General features: G+C 35.0%; 1 protein-coding gene across 3 annotated transcripts in view; it reads left to right on the top strand.

The window, feature by feature from the left end:
* NBN (nibrin) overlaps window positions 1-16877 on the top strand; it is a 58530-nt gene extending 41653 nt beyond the window's left edge. For 2 of the 3 annotated variants that reach the window (XM_010353855.2, XM_030937534.1), the window contains exons 12-17: window positions 2550-2621; window positions 4149-4304; window positions 7057-7170; window positions 13268-13317; window positions 14752-14819; window positions 15582-16877. In XM_010353855.2, coding sequence (XP_010352157.1) covers window positions 2550-2621; window positions 4149-4304; window positions 7057-7170; window positions 13268-13317; window positions 14752-14782 — 423 coding nt within the window. In that variant the 3' untranslated portion in view covers window positions 14783-14819; window positions 15582-16877. Of the gene's footprint in view, window positions 1-2549; window positions 2622-4148; window positions 4305-7056; window positions 7171-13267; window positions 13318-14751 lie in introns of all 3 variants that reach the window. The other variant, XM_010353854.2, reaches the window with a different exon arrangement.
* Window positions 16878-21949: the final 5072 nt, after the last annotated feature.

Here is a 21949-nt window from a genome sequence, read left to right as displayed (position 1 = left end):
AACTTTTTAAAAATTATTATTTCCTACATAACAACTATTTACATAGCACTTACATTGTATTAGGTATTATAAGTATTCTAGAGATGATTTAAAGTATATGAGAGGATGTGCCTAGGTTATATGCAAAATTTATGCTATTTTTTATCAGGGACTTGAGCATCCATGGATTTTGGTGTCCATGGGAAGTCATGGAACCAATTCCCCAGGGATACCACGTGGTTAACTACTACAAGTTAAATCACTGTATTCCAGCACTATAATATTTTTGGTAAGAATCTGTAATAGGTACAAAAGTGTTTCTGTTTTCAATGTAAGGTTATTTTTAAAAACTGTTTATTTTGAGATAATTGTTCACATGCAGTGAACCCTTTACCTAATTTCCCCTGGTTGTTACAGCTTGCATAACTATAGCACAGTATCAACCAGGAAATTGACATTGATAAAATCCATCAACCTTACTCAATGTGGGTTTGTTTTAAATTATTTTATTTTTGTTATTTTAAGAATTTGTCTGAAAGTCCTTGTTAATTTCATGGATTAAAGGAATTGGTGCTTAATTTTTTTAGCTACAGAAGTGACCGTCAAGAGAAAAATACTTCTTAATCCTTGAATTTTTTTTTTTTTTTTTTGCAACTTTTTGAATGCAAAAAATGTGATACTTCTCTTTGGTATTGGAATCCTTAGCTATATTTCAGAAAGGCACTTTCCAAAAGATGTTGATGGTAGAACTGTCATTTCTCTGTTTTTGGATCTAAATTTAGATTATAGCATGTCTGTAAGATTTCCTATCAGCTGAAATGGAAAACTATTAGCTTAATATTCCTGCTAGGACTTTATCCTTATATGAATGATAGCTATGCATAGATAGCTGTGTCTTGGCCTTACTTTCAGTTTCACAGTCTCCATAAAATGCAAAACTGACTCAAGATCCTTAACATTCTTCTCCTTAACAGCATCCCCTATATCTATAGTATATTTCCTCTTCACTTCATTCCACCCTCCTGTCTCAAGTTAAGCATTTTTATATAGCGTTTTTTCAATACTCATTAGTAAATTCTTAAAACTGTAGCATTTTCCAGTATCCTGTAGTAATAGCTACCACTTATTGGATACCTTTATTATATTTACAGCAACCCTACAATGCAGTAGTTAAATACACCTATTGAACACATGTGGAAACTGACAGTGGGAGTTATTAAGTAACTTGCCAAGGTCACATAGCTAGGTTTGACAACTGAGACTTAAACACAGGTCTGCCATGCGCTTTTGACTGTTACTTTTGTCAGCTTTCACTGTGTAATTCACTCAGTTATTCGATTACTGTAGGCATTGGGCATCTACTATGAAAGGCAGTTTGAGAAGAGAAGTTTGATAGGCATTGAGGTAGAATCCCCAAGACTTGGTGATTTGCTTATATGGGAAATAAATAGATAGGAAAGGATAAAAGATAATTTCCAAGCTTATAGTCTGAGTATCTAGGTAGGTTTTATGATTCTTTGAGTTGGAAAATCAAAACTTCTTCAGGAGGAAGAGCAACTTTGAGAGAGTAGGGCAGGATGGGGAGAAGGTGCATAAAGGGAGTTTGTATTCATGTATAAAGGGAGTAAAATGTTCTGATTGTGTTAACAACTTTCTGTAAATGTTATGTGAAAGTACTCAGCCTAAGTAAAATGGCACGTGATAGGCCTGAAACATACATTTAATCCTATTGATTACAGTATCCTCTTTACTCTTTAGGCAAGCACAAAGTACATTTGTTTTTCTGCCCTTTCCAACTTCCTTTTTAAAACTTTCATGACTTACTGCTGTATTACTGAAAATGTGATGTAAAATGTTATGTCCCCCACTTTGCATCCAAGAGAATTGTATCTCAAGTTAAGCGTTTTTCATTACCCATTTGTGTAATATTGTTTTGTCCAGAACATGATCTAGACATGTTAATGTGAAAGACACTGTGACTATATACAAGGCAGTCTTCACTTTTATTCCAAATATCTTAAACAGTTGAAGTACCTGTTTCTTCTTTAAGTGTGATCTAAGATACTATTGTAAACTTGAATTCTTTTAAAATGTTTCTTTTCTGATTATAAAAGTAATACACGATCATACAGACATGTATAAAATAAAACAAACTGACAGTTTGTTGATAATCCTACCATCTACAGACAACCATGATTAATATTTTAGTATTTTCTCTTTACATTTTAGTTTGCAAACTGTTAGTGCAATTTTGTAGTCATTTTTAATTTACTTATAATCATTTTCCCATACTGTTAAATATTCTCGAAGCATGTGATTTATATGGATTTAGATTGCTTCCAGTTCTTTGCCCTGATACTACAGTATCTCTTTCAACATAAATTTTCATCTCATAATTTCTTTTGGAAAGCAGTTGAAAGCCAAATGCCTGGTTATACATAACATGAATATCTCTTAAGTTTTTAGAAAGGAACCATTTAACACTTCATTTTATTCAAAAGGTCAAGAAGTGATAGAAAGGTACCATTTTATAACTTGTATGAACAGTATTTTTTATTTTATTTCTTTAGCAAGAAAATGAAATTGGGAAGAAACGTGAACTCAAGGAAGGATCACTATGGTCAACTAAAGAAGAAATATCTGTGAGAAACGTTTTGTTAATTTTTTACGGATTTGGCTTACAGAGACTGTCATCTCATCAATTTTTGTCATTTTACATTCTTTGGATTATTTCTCTTTCTTAATTTTGGCCTACTTCATGATTGTGCCTGGAAATGGATCGATCATATTATTATTACTATTTCTTTCATTTATTTATTTATTTGTTTATGTATTTTGAGACGGAATTTTGCTCTTGTTGCCCAGGCTAGAGTGCAAAAGTGTGATCTCGGCTCACTGCAACCTCTACCTCCCGAGTTCAAGCTATTCTGCTTCCGCCTCCCAAGTAGCTAGGACTACAGGCATGTGCTACCACGCCCGGCTTATTTTGTACTTTTAGTAGAAATGGGGTTTCTCCATGTTGGTCAGGCTGGTCTCGAACTCCTGACCTCAGGTGATCCACCTGCCTTGGCCTCTCAAAGTGCTGAGATTACAGGCGTGAACCACCATGCCCGGCCTGGATCAATCATATTATAACCATGATGCAGTGAAGAGTATAGAGAAAATCCTATAGGTATTATACTAAGGGTATAATTCCCTGCCTTCTACTCCTTAGATATGTGGCCTTGAACAAGTCATTTTCACATTTAAGAACCTCAAATACTCTGTAAAATGAGGTTGATGCTTTTCTAGCGGAATTTATATCAGATACAGTAATGGGTGGGAAATATTTGTAAACTCTAAAAGTTTAGGCTGTTCTTAATAATGTGCTGTTTACATTCTGTCACTATCAGATGAACCTTCTGACTTTCCCCATTTTTTTTCCTTTTTGACTGCTTTTATCTTAGACCTATTAGTAACTTGCATATTAATTACATAGTTACAGCACTTAAAAGAACTAAGATGTCAACCTTAAGCAGCTGTAACAACGTTGATGTGTAACTGACTAGTTAATAGTAAATGACATGAAGGCAAGAATCTCATCCAGCAATTGAAAGATAACAGGAAGGACTCTTCAGGTGAATTTAACAGCCATTAATCTTGAATTAAAAATGGCTTGTCATTTAATGAGCTAGTATGTCCAGAATTAATGATTGACTTTTTTGAGATGTTAAGAGTAATAAAAAATACAAACTATTGATAATCCCAAAAGTTTAAGAAAAGTAGATGAGGACCTGTAGAACAGGGTATATTATCTCAGTGTACAATTTTAATGAAAAGCAGACAATGCTGAGATTTTATGTCAATAAAATATATATCTGGAGGTAAATTATTTACTGAGATGATATTTATTAGAACTAACTACTAGGTTAAAAATACTTCACAGTTTTTAGCCTTCTATCACAGATGAGTATAAATGTTTCCAAAGTTATAGAGCATTTGAGTAAGTAATTTTCTGATTTTGAATTAGATATGATTTGATTCCAAATACAGAGTTCAAGTATGAGAAATAAAACATTTTTACTATTTTTTCAGGTATTTGAACTTTTTTCTATAGATTCGCAAATGACAAGAGACTTTTCTTTGTTATTTCTTCTCTTTCTTACCTATCCATCTTAACCCCATTTAAGAACAATGACAAACTTCAGGATGATAGTGAGATGCTTCCAAGAAAGCTGTTATTGACTGAATTTAGATCACTGGTGATTGAAAACTCTACTTCCAGAAATCCATCTGGCATAAATGATGATTATGGTCAACTTAACAATTTCAAGAAATTCAAAAAGGTAGGTATTTCAGCTGTATCACAACAGGTCAGTGTTTGAAATGTTTTTAGAGACACCAATGATGCTAAACGAAAATAAAAGCAGTTTATGTTGAAAACTGATATTATTTCTTCTGCTTGAAATGCTTAAAAATATTCTTCTAGAAAGGTCATGAACTTACAGTTAATGAATATATTGAACACCTAGAATGAAACAGATTTCATCAAGATTGAATTCTTTACAGGTTGCTGTTTACCTGGTTTTCTCTCCTTATTAGCAGAAAGTTTTTGTTGATAATCACAGGATCTTCTCTGTTAGTCTAATATTGGTCTACAACTACCCGAAGAGGATCTTTAGCTCAGGACTTTATGAAGATTAAAATGTATTTAAAATAACTGAGCATATTTAATAATTCAAACTGTAGTCTATATTTACATATAAAACACAATGTAAATATGTATGCTGAGTACCATCATCAGACCTGAGTTTCTGCTCATTAAGGAACTGATACTTATTTTTTCGGTAATGGTTAAAAAAAGACTTCTATCCAGTAGGTATTCTTTTGTTGTCTTACATTTGCTTCTTGCTCCAGACCTACTTCTGACTGCTAGCCTTTACTTACCCATTTGATCAGAGTACAGTAATTACTCAAAAGTAATTTTTGTGGAAAACTGCTTTCCTCTATAACATGATCTTGTCATGACTGTGAAGTGGTAGAGGTTTTTCTCTCTACTGTGAGCATTTACTATTAACATTTCACAGTTAAATTAGTTTTCTACCTACTATAATAGTTTCTAAAGGGTTCTGAACTCCATTTGACGGGAAGAATCTCTTCTACTTAGAGCTGAAGATGGAAATATCTTCCACTTAAATGGCACCACGATACCTTTTTTTTAACACCCACTTTTTCTCACCCTGTATCTGAGGCTCATGAATAGCACAAAGGCATTCTTACTACATGGTTACTTCATGTTTAATATTGTGTTACAAGATCTCATAAAATTCAAAATACTTTTTTTATAGTTTTACAAAGAAACAGCAGTAATGTTTACTATTGGCACAGAGTGGTGTATTAACAACTGAAGAAGTATGAAGTAATATAAATTTCTGGAAAGTGGTTTGGAAATACTTAAAATGCTTAAACTGCTATCCTTAACCAAGTAATCTGTTCTGAAACTATAGAAGAAATCCAATCCAAAATTTCTATAGGAAGATGTTTAACTGGATTGATATTAGTGCAGGAATTTGTCTGAGTTCTTTACATCTCTGAGTCATGCTAGGCTTGGTGGATGACACCTGTAATGCCAGCACTTTGGGAGGCCAAGGCAGGTGGATGACTTGAGCCCCAGGAGTTTGAGACCAGCCTGGGCAATATGGTGAAACCCTATCTCTACAAAAAAATATAAAAATTAGCTAGGCATGGTGATGTGTGCCTGTAGTCCCAGGTACTCAGGAGGCTGAAATCGGAGGATCGTTTGAGCTCAGGAGGCGGAGGTTGCAGTGAGCCAAGATTACACCACTGTGCTGGGCCAGGTATCAGAGCCCCAGCACTGGGAAGTGGTCAGCTCACGGGCTGCTAAAAAGAAGTTACCGACAACAGTATAGATTTGGAAAAGGAAAGTTTATTAGAAAGGAAGAACGCTGCAGAAAAATGCAGAGCGGCGCCTCAGCGAGAGGAGTGAGCACACTGTGGCAGATTGTCCTTAGGAGCATTTATGGACCTTAAGGTGGGAACTTGGGATTGTAAAATGAGTTTCAGCATGGCATTCCAGAGATGTATAAAAATTTTAGTTACTTTTAAAAGTTGAAAGAGGCCTGGAATCAGAAGCCAACTTTAGATACTGGGGAAGTTTGATTACCTCTAAATTCCCCACATAAGGAGTTTTGCCTCCAGTTAGCCTGTTTGATGGTCACCAGTTGGTCTTTGTTCCCTTCTAAATTGCTCAGAGAAGTTTTGTCTCTGGGCCTTTTCAATGGTCACCAGGTGATTTTCTGTCTCCTCACACTGCACTCTCCAGCCTAGGTGACAGAGTGAGACCCTGTCTCAAACAACCCTCCCAATTAATGACATGGTGCTTTTTAAACTTTTAAAATACTGCTTAGGGGTGAAAATAAATTTAAGATTCTCTTTCTACTTCATATATCGGAATTTTAAAAGCATGTTACAAATATTAAAGAACTGTTACTATTAACAATGGTATTAACTAATAAGTATTAACAATGATCTTGATAGGCATTTTCACATGGAATTTGCTTTTCTTAAAGTACCTCTTTACTTGTAAACAATTAAAATATTAATTGAAAGTGTAAATTGTTGGCATCCCCAACATCTCCTGCTAGGACTGAGTGAACTGGAAAGTTTTGAAAAAGATTTAAATTTTTATCAATATTAGAAAGAGCTTAAGCTTTGAAGTCATTAGAACAAAATACAGTAGTGCTGTAAATTGTAGTGTTTGTGTTCATCTGGAGTTGCTTTGTTAAATGATAAGGTAAGGCCATTTTAAAATAAAAACTCCAAATTAAAAGTGTTAAATTATTTTTAATACATATATCCCATGACATGTCCAGATCTGTATATAGTAATAGCTATAAAAGATAAGGGCAAAAACAGATGGGTTTAGAACAGAGTTATTGCTCTCTAACTTTTATGTGTAGAATATAAACGTCTTTGGTACTTATGCATGATTTACCATCTTTGCTTTTTAATCTTTTTTAAAAATGGTCATTTTTGTTTGTTAATATGTTTTAATGTACTACTTTTATTATTCAATAGGTCACATATCCTGGAGCAGGAAAACTTCCACACATCATTGGAGGATCAGATCTAATACCTCATCATGCTCGAAAGAATACAGAACTAGAAGAGTGGCTAAGGCAGGAAATGGAGGTTAGTAGGAAGTGAGGCCCAGAAACTTGTTTAAATTGCACTTTGGTCCCTTATGGTGGCCTTCAAGCAATTTCTTCTTAAAACCAAATTAAAATAAGTGACATAAAGTCATTCATTCAGGAAAGTTCCTGAGTTACACAACGTTAATCTATACCCTTCCATAACACTTCTTTAAAGGAATACTAAATTTATTTTTGTTAAAAAATAAAAATAAAAAGCGAGACCTAAGAAATTCATTTTACCTCCTAATGAGAAGGGGGAGATAAAAGCCACAAAAATTTAACGAAAACTCAAAGAATGTGGAGGATATTACACATATATCATTTAAATAGTATGTCAAGGGACTGGCCTTTTTAAAACTACAGATTGTGTTTTAACAATTCTGAAAATTTCTCATTCATTTTCTTGAATATTAGTTACCTTTTTGCTGTTTTCCCCATTATCTCCTTCTGGAATTCCAGTTTAATGTAAGTTAAATTTTCTTTTCCATTTGCCTTTCCTGTGTATTTCATGCCTTTGTTTCTCTGGGTTATATTTTTGGCAACTGCTGCAGGTCATCTTCCAATTTACTACTTCTGTCTTCAACTCTAGTTGGCATTGCGTCCATTCGTTTATTTTCTCATTACTGGAAGTCTGTTTTATTTCTTTCTAAATCTTCTTGTTCCTTGCTCTTTTTCAAGCTTCCCCTTTTATATTCTTTGCCTAATGATACCATTACTAAAATGTTTGATCTGTTTTCTGCTCTTACAGTACCTTGTTTTCAAGTTTGTGCTTTGTGATTTTTGAATATGAACCGATTGTTTTCTTTTGAACTCAAATCTGTGAGGTTTTCTTGAGTCTTAAGTTCAGATTTATTTCCCCTAGAAAAGGTATGTTTTTTATCTACCAGTCTTCTTCTACCAATATGAGACCACTTTAAATTAAAATATCTTCTTGTGATTCTTTGAATCACCCAGACAGTTAGTATGTATTAATATTTGGACCAGAAGCCTGAGTGAATGAAGGCCAGCTTGTTTAGAAACTTCAAATGAGATTTTTATTTCTTTCCTTCACTAAGTGCCAGGATGAAGATGGGCAAGTTTCTTTGCTAGCTCCTTCTGTGTTGTAAGGTTTATTTCTCTTTCTTCCTTTAGTGCTGGGTCTTTTATTAAAGTCACCATCTTGGGTTTTCTTTCGTATCACTCATACCCCATGTAGACATTAAAGCAGAGTTCAGGTTTTTCATGACTTGCAGATACTCACAGGGCAAGGTAAAAGCTGACTGTGGTCCTTGCTAATCTCTCAGTGTTCCTTGTTTTGCTTTATAGTTGGTGTAGTGTAATTCACTTTTTAAAATGCTTTTCTATCAGTTATTTTAAAAAAGGGTTATTTAGGAAAGTCACCCATGAAGTAGAGTTGTTAAGGTCATTCAGGATGCTTATTTTTAAAAAATGAAAGAATGGAAATCACGTCCTTTCTCCTTTCCTTTTTTAAAGAATAAATTGGCTTTATTATTTTATAACATGTGCATTCCACAGAACTATGGCAGTACACAAAGAATGAAGATGTGAAAACCTAAAGCCCAGAAATTACCTGTTTAAACAGTTAAGTGAACAATATTCCAGATATCTCTTCATTGAGGAGTACTGAGAGGCAGGGACAGGCTGGGAAGGAAGGGAGACATTGATAGGAAGAAGTTAAACTGAAGGCATTGCTGAATTTCTGTAAATGTTTCTTCCCTCCAAGATATTTTGTGAGATCTGTCTAATATTAAGGAGGAAAACTATAAAAACCACCGTAAGTCAGATTTGGTAGTTGTTTTAAACTTCATATTTAACTTCACATATACAATTATTTGTTGGCTCCCTACAGCGAAAAGTGAGGACATTATTAGTACTTCCTCCCACCTAGCTTCCCTCACCTTATGCCAGTCCTGTTTGTCCCCTTTTTAGGTGACTTGCATGACCACAGCTGTCTTTCTTAAGCTTGAAAGCCAGTAACAGTCAGAATACATCTCAGTGTCGATCATTCTCCATTAGTTTTTCCTGACATATAGTATGCTGTTTTGATTTGCAGGTGTAATTCTCTTTCCCAAGGAACTTTTTTTCTATTATATATTTTAAAATATTTTATATTTGCTGGGCTCTCTACATTTAAGATGTAACTATCGTTTTATTGGATTACCTTTGTCCTCCACATCTGTTTTTTCTGCATTCACTGTGGTTTTCTTAGGCTCTTTCACTGTATCAAAAATTTACAATTTCAGAGTGTTTGTAATGTTTCTCACCAGGTATGTGACCTTACGCAAATTACTTGATGTCTCTGTTTCCATCTGTGCAGAATGAGAATAGTAATAGTACCTTTATTTCACAGACATACGAGGGAGGATTAAATCAGATACTACATATAAATCATTTATAACAGTGGAAAGTGTTAGAGTGTTAGCTATTTCTAATTTATTTAATTCTGAAAGGCTGTTATTATGGTTCTTTTACTTAGCATTTGTTCTTTTTTCATTTCATTGTTCTGTTAACATCTAATTTTTTGTTATTTCATTGCTTTCATATTTCTATTTTGCTTTTTATTCATGGATTATTTCCTGCAGATTAGGTTCTTTATCTGTTTTCTGCATGTTCTGTTCCAGTATCCCTTTCCTGTTTTTGTCTTTACTTGGGTAAAGGGAAATGTCTTATCCAGATATTCTGTTTGCTACATAAAGGATCATATGCCATCTTATGCAGGGATTGCATTCAGAAGCCAGTTTGTGAGACAGAAGTTGAGTATAATCAAAATTACTTATAACATTCTTAGCTTGCCCATAAGAACAGAATTCAGCCAGGCACGATGGTGTGGCTCATGACTATAACCCCAGCACTTTGGGAGCAGGAGGATCACTTGAACCTGGGAGTTCAAGACTAGCCTGCACAACATCTTGAGACCCTGTCTCTACAAAAAGAATAAATAAATGATAATTAAACAAAACACAACAAATTAACTGGGCATGGTAGTGCATGTGCCCATAGTCCCAGCTACTCAGGAGGCTGAAGTGGGAAGATTGCTTGAGCCTAGAAGGTCAGTGCTGCAGTGATCCATGATTGGAGCCCCTGCACTTCAGCCTGGGTGACAGAGCAAGACCACATCTCAAAAATAATAATAAATAAAATAAAAATTAAAGAACAGAATTCCCTTGTGCCTCACTGTCGCATGGCATCATGCTGAAACAGTCAATGGCACATGGCATGTCCCATCTAGTTTCTGTTGTCTGAAGACATTGAATCTGGGAGAGGAAGGGCTCAGCTAGAGCTGTGTGCAGCTTGGGCTAGCTGTCTCCTGGGATTTTAATTAAATGTCCTGTACCAGGGAGTATGCGTAGCTAAAAGAGAATAACCTAGCATTATTGGGTTGTTTACCTAATTTGTTAGGGATCCTTGGAGCCTATGTGTTCAGTCAGTGTCAGCCCCACTTCTTGACCTTCTATACCATTAGTCCCTTCCTAGCAGCCCACTAGCAATTGTTTTCCCTGTTGAGGCTACCTTTTCCCCAAATTTGGGGCATTAGTAAGAATCCTCAGGTTTGACCAGTTCTGTAGCACTTTTAATGGATTGGGACAGTATTAGGAATCAGCTGCATCAGAATCATTTGCTTCTTTGCACAGCTGCACTTTTTAAGTGTATGACATGGTTTAAACTCTTTTCCTTCATTAATTAACATGGTCAAGTTTTGTTTGATTAATTTTAGATGGGGAAGAAGTTGAGAGAACGATGATGCATCATACATCTGCTCACTTTTTTCTATTTTTTGCTTATTTCATTAGGAATTAGATGGACTGTGTTCTAGATGATTTCACCAAATCACTTCTCTTTTTGCTAGAATCATTTTAGATGCTATTGGTAGGACTTACTCTATAACAGACTTGACTTTCTTTTGCTGCGTGGCTACTGCTTATTTATGTAAATGTTCTGTACTGCCATCTCATTTCCCTGTTGGCTGCAGCTATTCTTTTTCTATATTCCCTTCCTATTTTTCTTTTTCATCCTTCTTTCTCTGCCTCTGCTGCAGACCCACCAGTCTTAGTTTTCATAATCACTGTGTCAGTTCCTGAAGTTCCCTTGAATTTAAGATACTTTCATTGTGTATATCAAACATAAAAATTATTTGAACTGTATCCAACCTGATTTGAATTTGAAAGACTATGAGTAGTAGTTACCGCAGACCTCTGAAAAATGCCGGTAATATGAGGCATTTCTGTTTCTCAATACTATTTTATATGTTTTTACTAAAATATATGAAATAAAACTGCTTTCTCCTCACTGTTTTTTCTTTACTATGCTACAACTTTAAAATTATTCCCCAGGAAACCTCTAAGAATATTTAGAAAAATGATACCAGTAGTTATTTTGACAACTGTTTTATTAAAACTATGTCTTCCTATTTATGTTCTGCTATCCCTATTAGAAAATCTGAAAAGATAAGATGTAATTTTGTTTCACATATATGATAGAAAAATCAGTCTGTAAGATTGAATCCCTGCAAGTCACTCTTGTAGGCTTGCTGTAGAGATTCAGAAGCCCTGAGGCAGCCTGGTTAAGAGCTGGTGCTCTTAATAAGGCAGACCTGGTCAAATCCCAGCTATTCCATCTGAGTTCCCTTATCTTCTGCAGGTTACCTAAGTCTCTGTTACCTCATTGATTAAAATTGAGATAATAGTATAATAGTAGTAATGAAGTTACATGAAAATGAAGTGAGATTATATATATATATAGAGAGAGAGAGAGTGTTTAAGATAGTATCTGGAAGCATTCAAATGTAAGTTAGTAACAGTAAAAATAAACACAGTAAGTCCTTACTTAACATTGTCAGTAGGTTCTTGGAAGCTGCAACTTTAAGCGAAATGACATAAACAGTATTATTTCTCATTAGTACAACAAAACAACATGATTCAAGGATCTGCTGTTTGTCATCTCACTTACTGTTGCAGTTTCCAAGAAACTATCGAAAACATTAAGTCAGGACTTACTCTATCTGTATTTAAGGAACTTCTGGTCTTTTAGAGAGGATAGGGTGCAAACATAAATAATTGTAACAGAAGGTAGAAATTGATAAGCATCCTGGGAATTCCGTAGCTGAAATTTTGGGAGAGTTCTTCATAGCGGGCATTGTTTTGGAAAGAAGGGGATTAGGAAGCCTTTGCTAAAGAGGCACTAAATAAGTATTGAATGAATGTACCTTTAAAGATGATTACATGTGGGAAGAGGGGGAAAAAAGGAATTAACTTCCTTGGCAGAGGGAGAAACATGAACAAAAGCAGATAGAAGGTCACAGAATTAGGAGATGATTCTGGGGTTTTGTTTTGGTTTTGCTTTTTTCTTTTTTGTGTGATTCAGTTTTAACCGGCATACAGAGCCCACGAAGAGGAGGTTGAGAAGTGATTAGGAAAGTAAAATGGAACCAGGTTATGAAGAACCTTGCACATTTCAGTGGGTCAAATGCAAGGGTTTGTGTTTTCCTTGGTAGGTGGGAGAAGTCACTGAAGGGTTTCAAATGGCATATGATAGGGACATAGCTGGACTTTATTTAGGAAGATGCACTCAGCACAGGGATTTTTTGATTTTGACTCTGTAAGGTGCTGTAGTAGTTTAGTGAGTTTGTATTTAAAAGGACTTTAGAGGAGAGGTAATTTAGCAGCAGCCTCTAAGCCCTGATTTGGGACCAAGAACACAGGAGCCCTTTTAACTGTGGAGCTGCTGTAGTTGAAGGTGGGGTAAATGTTGCCCTCTTAGTCTCATCAGTGGTCTGATCCCCAAGCACTGAAATCTCATTTAGTAAAAGGGTTTTGCTGGAAAGAGTGTTTAGAAACTCAGCAAACTAGCAATATACATTGGTTGTCTTTGAGTGGAGATTGGTGGGAGAAAGCTGTTTAATTAGAGCTCTTTTGTAATAATATTAGCATGGAGTGAAAATATAGAAGATCCGTTAAATATTGTAGAGGCAAGAACTCATAGACTTGGTGACCTCTAGGATGTGAATCTCTAAGATGACAGTGACCTATCACCATAGCAATTCATTAACTATATATTCACCACTGAGCAAATGTTTGATATTATGTTAATTTTGACAGGTACAAAATCAACATGCAAAAGAAGAGTCTCTTGCTGATGATCTTTTTAGGTAAAGTTTGATTCAGCTTTTTCATGTACCTTTGAGAGATGTATATAAAATTTAGTTCTACTCATAGAAATTAAGAATTTGTTTCTTGTGTCCTCATAGACAGCTATTCCCTTCACCTAACATAAGTGTTTATTTTTATTACTTAAGCACCTCTCAGTTGGGTTAATTGAATATAGCATTGAGGTTTGGGGTTAAGTTGTATTATAAGATACTTAAAATTTGTATGGGGTCATTCAGGCAAAAAGACGGTTCCTGAATTGTGTGAAACTGTTGTGTAGATTTGTGAGATTTTTTCAGCTCTGAGTAGAATTATGATTGAGTTTGAATTAAGACAAGTAAAATATCAGACTATTTGTTTAGTTTTAATTGGCACATGCATAAAAACAAAAGGCTGGATTAGAGTTTCAAAGCAGGTTTTTGTGGGAGGTTTTAGAGTTGTACTATGTGATTATAATTTAATTCTGATTTAATACATTTTCAGCATTCCTGCAGACCTAACAAAGCTATTATAATAATTGCCTCTGAAATATTAGTAAAATACTGTAGAGGTAGATATCAGCTAGGGGAGAGGAATATTTTCCCAACTTAAAGACAGAATGAAGAAATACTTTATTTTTGAGTCTATTTTGCAGCCAATTAGATTGATTCTCTAATTTCATACTTGAGAGTATAAATTACTGGTAAAAATGTTGACAGACAGACTGGGTAATCCCAGTACTTTGGGAGGCTGAGGTGGGCGGATTACGAGGTCAGGAGTTCAAGACCAGCCTGGCCAACATGGAGAAACCCTGTCTCTACTAAAAATACAAAAATTAGCCAGGCGTGGTGGCACATGCACCTATAGTTCCAGCTACTCAGGAGGCTGAGGCAGCAGAATCGCCTGAACCCGGGAGGCAGAGGCTGCAGCAGGCTGAGATTACGCCACTGCACTCCAGAGCCAGACTCAGTCTCAAAAAACAAAATGTTCACAAACAGTACTGATTTGTCATTAGTCAAATGAGATGGGTTGTTCAGCCATATTTGTTTAACTGCTGTAGGAGAAAATGTTGTAAAGTGCTAATTACTTTTAAGGAGATTATGCTCTTTTATGCAGATGATATGCTTTTATTAAGTGGAGGAATGGGGATCTTTGAAGCCATAAAGAAGTGTAAACATACCTTCATTTTTAAACTGTTTTCATTAATTATTTTAAAGCTTTACAGGATTTTTGTTATTGTTGATTTTTTTGTTTGGTTTTTACCATATTTTCATCAAAGCAACATCAAAGGGATAAATGAAAATAAAAATGTCTGTGCTTAATATCTGATCCTAAGGACAAAATTGTCATTCCTATCCTATTCGCCGAAGTGTGACTACAGTTTGAAAGTCCTTTACCTTTAAAAGAAATACTATCCCTTATCTAAATATCATTTAACCCAATTTCTTTCTTTGCAGATACAATCCTTATTTAAAAAGGAGAAGATAACTGAGGATTTTAAAAAGAAGCCATGGAAAAACTTCTAGTAAGCATCTACTTCAGGCCAATAAGGTTATATTAATATATATAGTGTATAGAAGAGATTTAAGTTACAGTATTTTATGGCCTAAATTTATTAAATAAAATGCACAAAACTTTGATTCTTTTGTGTGTAACAGTTGTTCTGTTTTCAGGCTTTGTCATTGCATCTTTTTTTTTTTTTCATTTTTCAATGTGTTTTGTTTATTAAATAGTTATTTATTCACAGTTCAAAATTCTAAATGTATGTAAAGACTAAAGTCGCCCTTCCACCATTGTCCTAGCTACTTGGTTCCCCTCAGAAAAAATTCATGATACTCATTTCTTATGAATCTTTCCAGGGATATTTGAGTCCTATTCAAATTCCTATTTTTAAATAATTTCCTACACAAATGATAGCATAACATACACAGTGTTCTACACCTTGCTTTTTTACTTATATTAAAAATTATAGGAATATCAATATATTTTTCTTTTAATACTATTTCTTTTCCATTATGCTGTAGTCTTACCTAAACTCTAGTGATCCAAACAGAATGGCTTCAGTGGTGCAGATGTCACCTACATGTTATTCTAGTACTAGAAACTGAATACCATGTGGAGACTTCATCAAACATGGGTTTAGTTTTCCCCAGAATGGAAAGACCTGTACCCCTTTTTGGTGGTCTTACTGAGCTGGGTGTGTATCTGTTTTGAGCTTATTTAGAGTCCTAGTTTTCCTGCTTACAAAGTAGAAATGGTGAGATTGTTTTCTTTTTCTACCTTAAAGGGAAATGGTAAGAAACAACGAATGTCTTTTTTCAAACTTTATTGACAAGTGATTTTCAACTCTGTGTTCGAGAATATATTCATGTACCTGTGATCCAGCAAGAAGGAAGCTCCAATCAAGAATCACTACAACTGCTTAGTTGTCTGGAGAATGAGAAATGGAACAGTGAGGAATGGAGGCCATATTTCCATGACTTCCCTTGTAAACAGAAGCAACAAAAGGGACAAGAGGTTGGCCTCTACATCACTCTCACTTTCCAAATCTTGTGGAAGTGCATCTACTTGCCAGAACCAAATTAAACTTACTTCCAAGTTCTGGCTACTTGCAGGTGGAACTCCAGCTGCAAGGGAGTTAGGGAAATGAAGGTTTTTTTTTAAAGCTTCTCAGCCTTCCTAGGGAGCAGGAATTAGGTAAGTCAATCTGCAATTTCTACTGTATGCATTGAGATCAGTTAGATTATTGAAATATTACAGAGAGTTATGAACACTGAAATTATGATAGTGGTATGACATTGGATAGAACATGGGGTACCTTAGAAGCAGAATTGACAGGTCATATTAATTGATAAAATGGAGTCATTTGAGTCTGTTAATAGCCATGTATCATAATTACCGAGTGAAGCTGGTGGAACATATGGTCTCCATTTTACAGTTAAGGAATATAATGGACAGATTAATATTGGTCTCTGTCATGCCCACAATCCCTTTCTAAGGAAGACTGCCCTACCTATAGAAATTTTTATATTTGTCAATTTATGAATATAATGAATGAGAGTTCTAGTACCTCCTATCTTTACAAATATTGGTGGTGTCAGTATTTTTCCTTTTAACCATTCCAATGGGTGTGTAGTGCTGTTTCATTTTGGTTTTAATTTGTATATCCCTGATAACTATAATTGGTTCATAGAAATTCTTTATATATTCTAGATGCAAGTCTCTTGTCAGATATATGTATTAAGAATATTACACCTAGTCTCTGGCTTGAGTATTTTCTTTATGTCTTTTGATGAATACAAGTTTTAAATTTTGACAAAGTCAAATTAATTTTTTTCTTTGATGTTTTGTATTTTTTCTCTCCAATTTAACCCCAAGATTTCAGGTATTCTGCTTTATTATATAAACTTTATATTTTTATATTTGTGATCCATCTTGAATTGATATGTATGTTGTGAATTATGGATCAGGGTTCTTTTTTCCCCCATACAAGTATCCAGTCATTGTAACACTGTTTATTGAAAGAATTATCCTTTCCTCATTAAATTACCTTGCCATTTAGTAAAAACTCAGTTAACCATAATGGTGGATCTGTTTCTGGACTTTCTGTTGTGTTACATTGAAATGTTTGTCCATCCTTGCACTCATACCACACTGCCTTGAATTACAGTAGCTGCATAGATGCTCCTTAAGTTGGGATAAACACAACGTAAGTTGAAAATACTGTATTTTAAGTCAAAAGTGCATTTAATACACCTTAACCTACATCAACCTAGCCTACCTTAAATGTACTCATGACACATTAGCCTATAGTTGGGCAAAATCATCTAACACAAAGACTGTTTTATTGTAAAGTACTGAATAGCTCATCTAATTTATTGAATACTAAACTGAAAGCAAAAAACAGAATGATTATATAGCTACTCACTATTAACATACACAGCTGAAAGCACACTGGGCCTGAAGAATGTTTGAAGCATTGCACTAAAATTGCGGCATGATGGGGAATACGACAGCAACAGGATTATCAATTTCCCTACTGATTAGGCTTGAGTAGAAGCATTGGTTGAAGGCACTAAGGGCACTGACACTAACGGTTTAGCAGGAATAGTGTTATTCACAAAGAGCAAGAATCAGTTTTTACCCTCCTGATGCTGTGGCTGACTGGGAGCTGTGGCTTGCTGCTGCCGCCCAGCATTGCAAGATTAAGTATTGTATGGGCACATTACTAGCCAGGGAAAAGACCAAAATTCAAAGTAGGCTTTCTATTGAATGTGTATCACTCTTATACTACCATCTAGTCAAAAAATGGTAAGTCAGGACTATGTAGGAAGTCTAGAAGTCTGATATATCAGTCCTCTGAACATGTCAATTTCTATCCCAACAGTTGGCTAGAATTATTGTGCTGAATCTAAAAATCAATTTGTGAAGAACTGACATCTTAAAAATATTCAGTCTTCCATTCCATGCATGTAATATGTCTATTCATTTACTTCGATCGATCTACTCTTTCCATATTGTTTTGTAGTTTCACTGTAGAGGCTTGGCCATCTGTTTTAAATCTGTCCCTAAGCATTTTTTGGTACTGTGATACTTTCAAAAAGTTCATCTTGCAATGATTTATTTATTCTATATGAAAATACAATTACTTTTGGTGTATAGAATTTGGATCCTGTGAACTTGCTAAACTCACCTATTCTGGCATTTTTTTTTTTTTCGCAGATTCCTTAGGATTTTAAGTACACAATCATGTCATTGGTGAATACAGGCAGTTTTACTTCTTCCGATTGTTTTTGACTTTTCTTTTTCTTACCTATTACAGTGGCTATCAATGTCTGTATTTTTTATCTCAAGGAGCTATAGATGTTCTGCCTCTAGTAGTTTCAGTAGTTTGTCTTTTAAGGACTTCATATTTTCCAGTAAGTTGTGAAATGTATTGGTATAAAAGTTTATAGTGTTTGTGTTAAAATGTCTATAATATGTCGTAGAATCTCTTGTTATCTGAATCTTGTGTTCTTTAGTTCTTATCTAGCTAGAGCTTTATAAATTACATTAAATTTTTTTGAAGAACATTTAATTTCATTAATTTTTCTCTAGTGTATGTCCTTTTTCTTTTATTTATTCATTCATTCATTCATTTATTTATTGAGACTGTGTCTCGCTGTCACCCAGGCTGGAGTGCAATGACCCGATCTGGCTCACTGCAACCTCCACCTCCCAGGTTCAAGCGATTCTCCTGCCTCAGGCTCCTGAGTAGCTGGGATTACAGGTATGAACCACTGCGCCCGGCCTCTCCTTTTTCTATTTCATTGATTTTCACTTTCCTTCCTTTGGCTTACTTAGGGTTAATTTGCTCTTTTTCCCTAGTCCATTGTAGATCATTGATTTTAAACCCATCTTCAAAACTGAGTATTTAGAATTGCACTCAACACACCTCTTTAGCTGCATGTGACAAATTTGGTTACTTGTGTGATCTTTTGGCTCAAAAAATGTCCCAATTTCCCTGTGATTTTTTTTCACTGACATATGGACTAATTTCCAAATATAATTTTTCCATCTACCGAAAGATATAATAGTTAATTGTTATTTATTTCTATATGTTACTATTTCTAAAATTCCACTGTGGTCAGAGATCATATTCAGTAATATTTTAATCTTTTTAAATGTTTTGAGACTTGTTTTATGGGCAAGCATATTGTTGGCCCGTTTTGGTGAATATTCTGGTTGCATGTAAAAAGTATTCTGCAGTTTAGGAGTGTAGTTGTTCTATAAATGTCAGATCAGCGGTTGCTAATGCCATTGAATATCTCTTACATCCTTTCTGATTTTGTCTACTCAATCTCCAACTATGATTGTGAGTTTGTCTTAGTTCTCCATTGTCTTTTATGTATCTTAAAACTCAATAATTAGGTGCATATACATTTAGAATTGATATGTTCTCCATTAACTAAACATTTTGTGATAAAATATCTATCTCTAATACTTGTCTTGAAGTCTTTTATTAGTGTTTTCATGGTATGTCTTTTTTCCAGTTTTACTTAATAACCTATTGGTATCTTTATATTTGGATAAAGCTATTGTAAACCTTGTTGAAGCTTTTTATTCAATCTGATGATCTTTGCTTTTAAGTTTGTGGTGCTTAAGCCACTTGTATGTAAATATAATTATTGCTGTGGTTAAGTTGGAGTATATGATCATGCTTATTTTCTCATTGTCCCTTGTTTCTCTTTTTCTGCCTTCTTTATTTTTTAGTATTCCATTTCATCTCTTCTATTGGCTTTATAGTTGTACCTTTTACTTGTTTTTAGTAGTTACCATAAGGATATGGATTCTTATCTAAAATAACACACCACTAATTGTATAATGTATACACCTGATAAAAGTATACTTCTGCCGCACACAGTGGCTCATGCCTGTAATCCCAGCACTTTGGGAGGCTAAGGCAGGCAGATCGCTTGAGCTCAGTTTAAGATCACCCTGGGCAAATATGGCAAAACCCCATCTCTACAAAAAATTAGTTGTGTGTGGTGGCACTTGCCTGTGGTCCCAGCTACTTGGGAGGCTGAGGCAGGAGGATCGCTTGAGACTGGGATGTTGAGGCTGCAGTGAGCCAAGATTACACCACTGCAATCAAGCCTGGGAGACAGAGTGATGCCCTCTCTCGGGGGTGGAGGGGGAAAGTATACTTCTAGTTGTCTTTCTGTACAGTGCTATAATTATTGTATATTTTACTCTACATGTCCTAAATCATACAACTTTTTACTTTTTGTTTAAATTGTTTATGCTTAAACACATTCTCAACAGTCAACTGGATTTTGAATAATTCAAGAAATGAGAAAAATAGATAATTTTTATTTGCCATTTCTGGCATTTTTCTTTCTTTCATGTAGATACACGCAGGTATCATGTACCTTAGTGTGAAGAATTTCCACCTTTTGCAGTGCAGGTTTTCTGACAGCATATTTTCTCAACTTTCACATATCCAAAAATGACTATTTCACTTTTGTTTTCAAGAATATTTTCACTGGATATAGAATTTTAGTTTGGCAGTATTTTTACTTCAGCAATTCAAAGATATTTAAGACTGTCTTCTTGATTGCATTTTTTCTAGTCATGTATTTCTTATCATCATTGTTCCCTTTTTTCTCTGACAGCTTTTAAACTTTCCTACTTTTCAGCAATCTGTTAGGTGCATAGGTGTGATTTCCTTTTTATCCTGTTTGCAGTGTGAGTTTCTTGGATCTATGGGTTGTAGATTTCTTAAATGAAATTTGGAAATTTTTCTGCTTTTTATTCTCCAAATATGTATTTTTCTGGCTCAGTCTTCCTCTCCTTTTGAATTCCAACTATACATGTTAGACACTTGATACTATCCCATCAAGTCTGGCAATTGTTTTTTTAGTTTTCTTTATGCTTTGTTGGGATAGTTTATATTAACCTGCCCTCAAGTTCATTGATCTTTTCTTCTCCAGTGTCCTGTATGTTAAGCTCATCCAGTGAACTTTTTCTTTTCAGAATGTACTTTCCAGCTATACAATGTTCACTTCTTAGTATTTCTTCTGAGATTCCCCACTTCTTCAGTGTCATTTTAATATTTTGAACATATTGTTTTAAAGTACTTGTCTGCGATTTCCAACATTTGTATCAATTCTTACATGTTTTGATTGCTTGTTTTTTCTGATTGTGTCACATTTTCTTGTCTGGACACCCAGTAATCTTTTACTGTGTGCTGGACATTATTGATGCTGTTGTTACAGTCTGGATTTTGTCTTCCTTGAGGAGTGTCAAGTCTTGTGCTGGCAGGCAGTTCATTTACTCACAGACCTGCTTGATCCTGTTGCGGCTTAGTTTGGGGCAAATTAAGGTACCCCTATTCGCAGGGCATGGCCTTTTTGGGGTTTCAGCTGAATACTTGAGGTGGTGGCTCTGCTATTTGGCCAGAATTCCAAAGTCTTCCAGAACTGAATACCTTCAAAGTCTCCACTCGGCCCCTTATAGCTGCTAATCCCTAAAGCCCCATGGTTTCTCCCTGTACTGTTTAGTGTTGTGCTAGATGTAAGAAAATTATGCAGATTTCTGCAGCTGCTTCTCTGCAGCTTCCTCCTCTCCAGTACTCTGCTCAGCAAATTTTAGCAGGAACCCTATACTGTGTTATTTTCTCCCAACCAGACATACTCCACTTTATGTTAGTTTGCAAAGTACCTTCAAGCAGAAAGTCAGGGTGATTATGGAGCTCACCGCTTGTTTCTTCTCTTAAAAATCAGTCCTGGACTGCTGTCTACAACTGTGTGAAAACACTGCTTTATGTATTTTCAAGAGTTTTACAGTTGATTATTACAGTAAAGGGTAAGCCCCATTCTTATTACTCCATCATGATTAAAACCAGGATGCCATCCTTTTATTTTTAATTTGAAGGTTTTCATTCTTTTTATGCTTTATCAGTCATCATCTTTACCTTTTTTACCCTGTTCCTTCCCCAAAGACACCATTTCTCTTGAATAACCTGCATGCGGGGGGCGGAGAGGGGGTTGTTCAAAATAATCAGGGTATCTCTTTAATCCTTATTTCACATACTCTTCAGACTAGCCTTAGGGGACTCAGACCCTTTATCCCCCCCCACCAAGGAATGTACACAACTTAAAAGACTGTATGATC

Source organism: Rhinopithecus roxellana, chromosome 9, assembly GCF_007565055.1.
Source record: "Rhinopithecus roxellana isolate Shanxi Qingling chromosome 9, ASM756505v1, whole genome shotgun sequence".
Lineage (NCBI taxonomy): Eukaryota > Metazoa > Chordata > Mammalia > Primates > Cercopithecidae > Rhinopithecus > Rhinopithecus roxellana.
The sequence above is the reverse complement of the archived record's forward strand: the minus strand, read 5'-3'. Positions and strand labels throughout refer to the sequence as shown.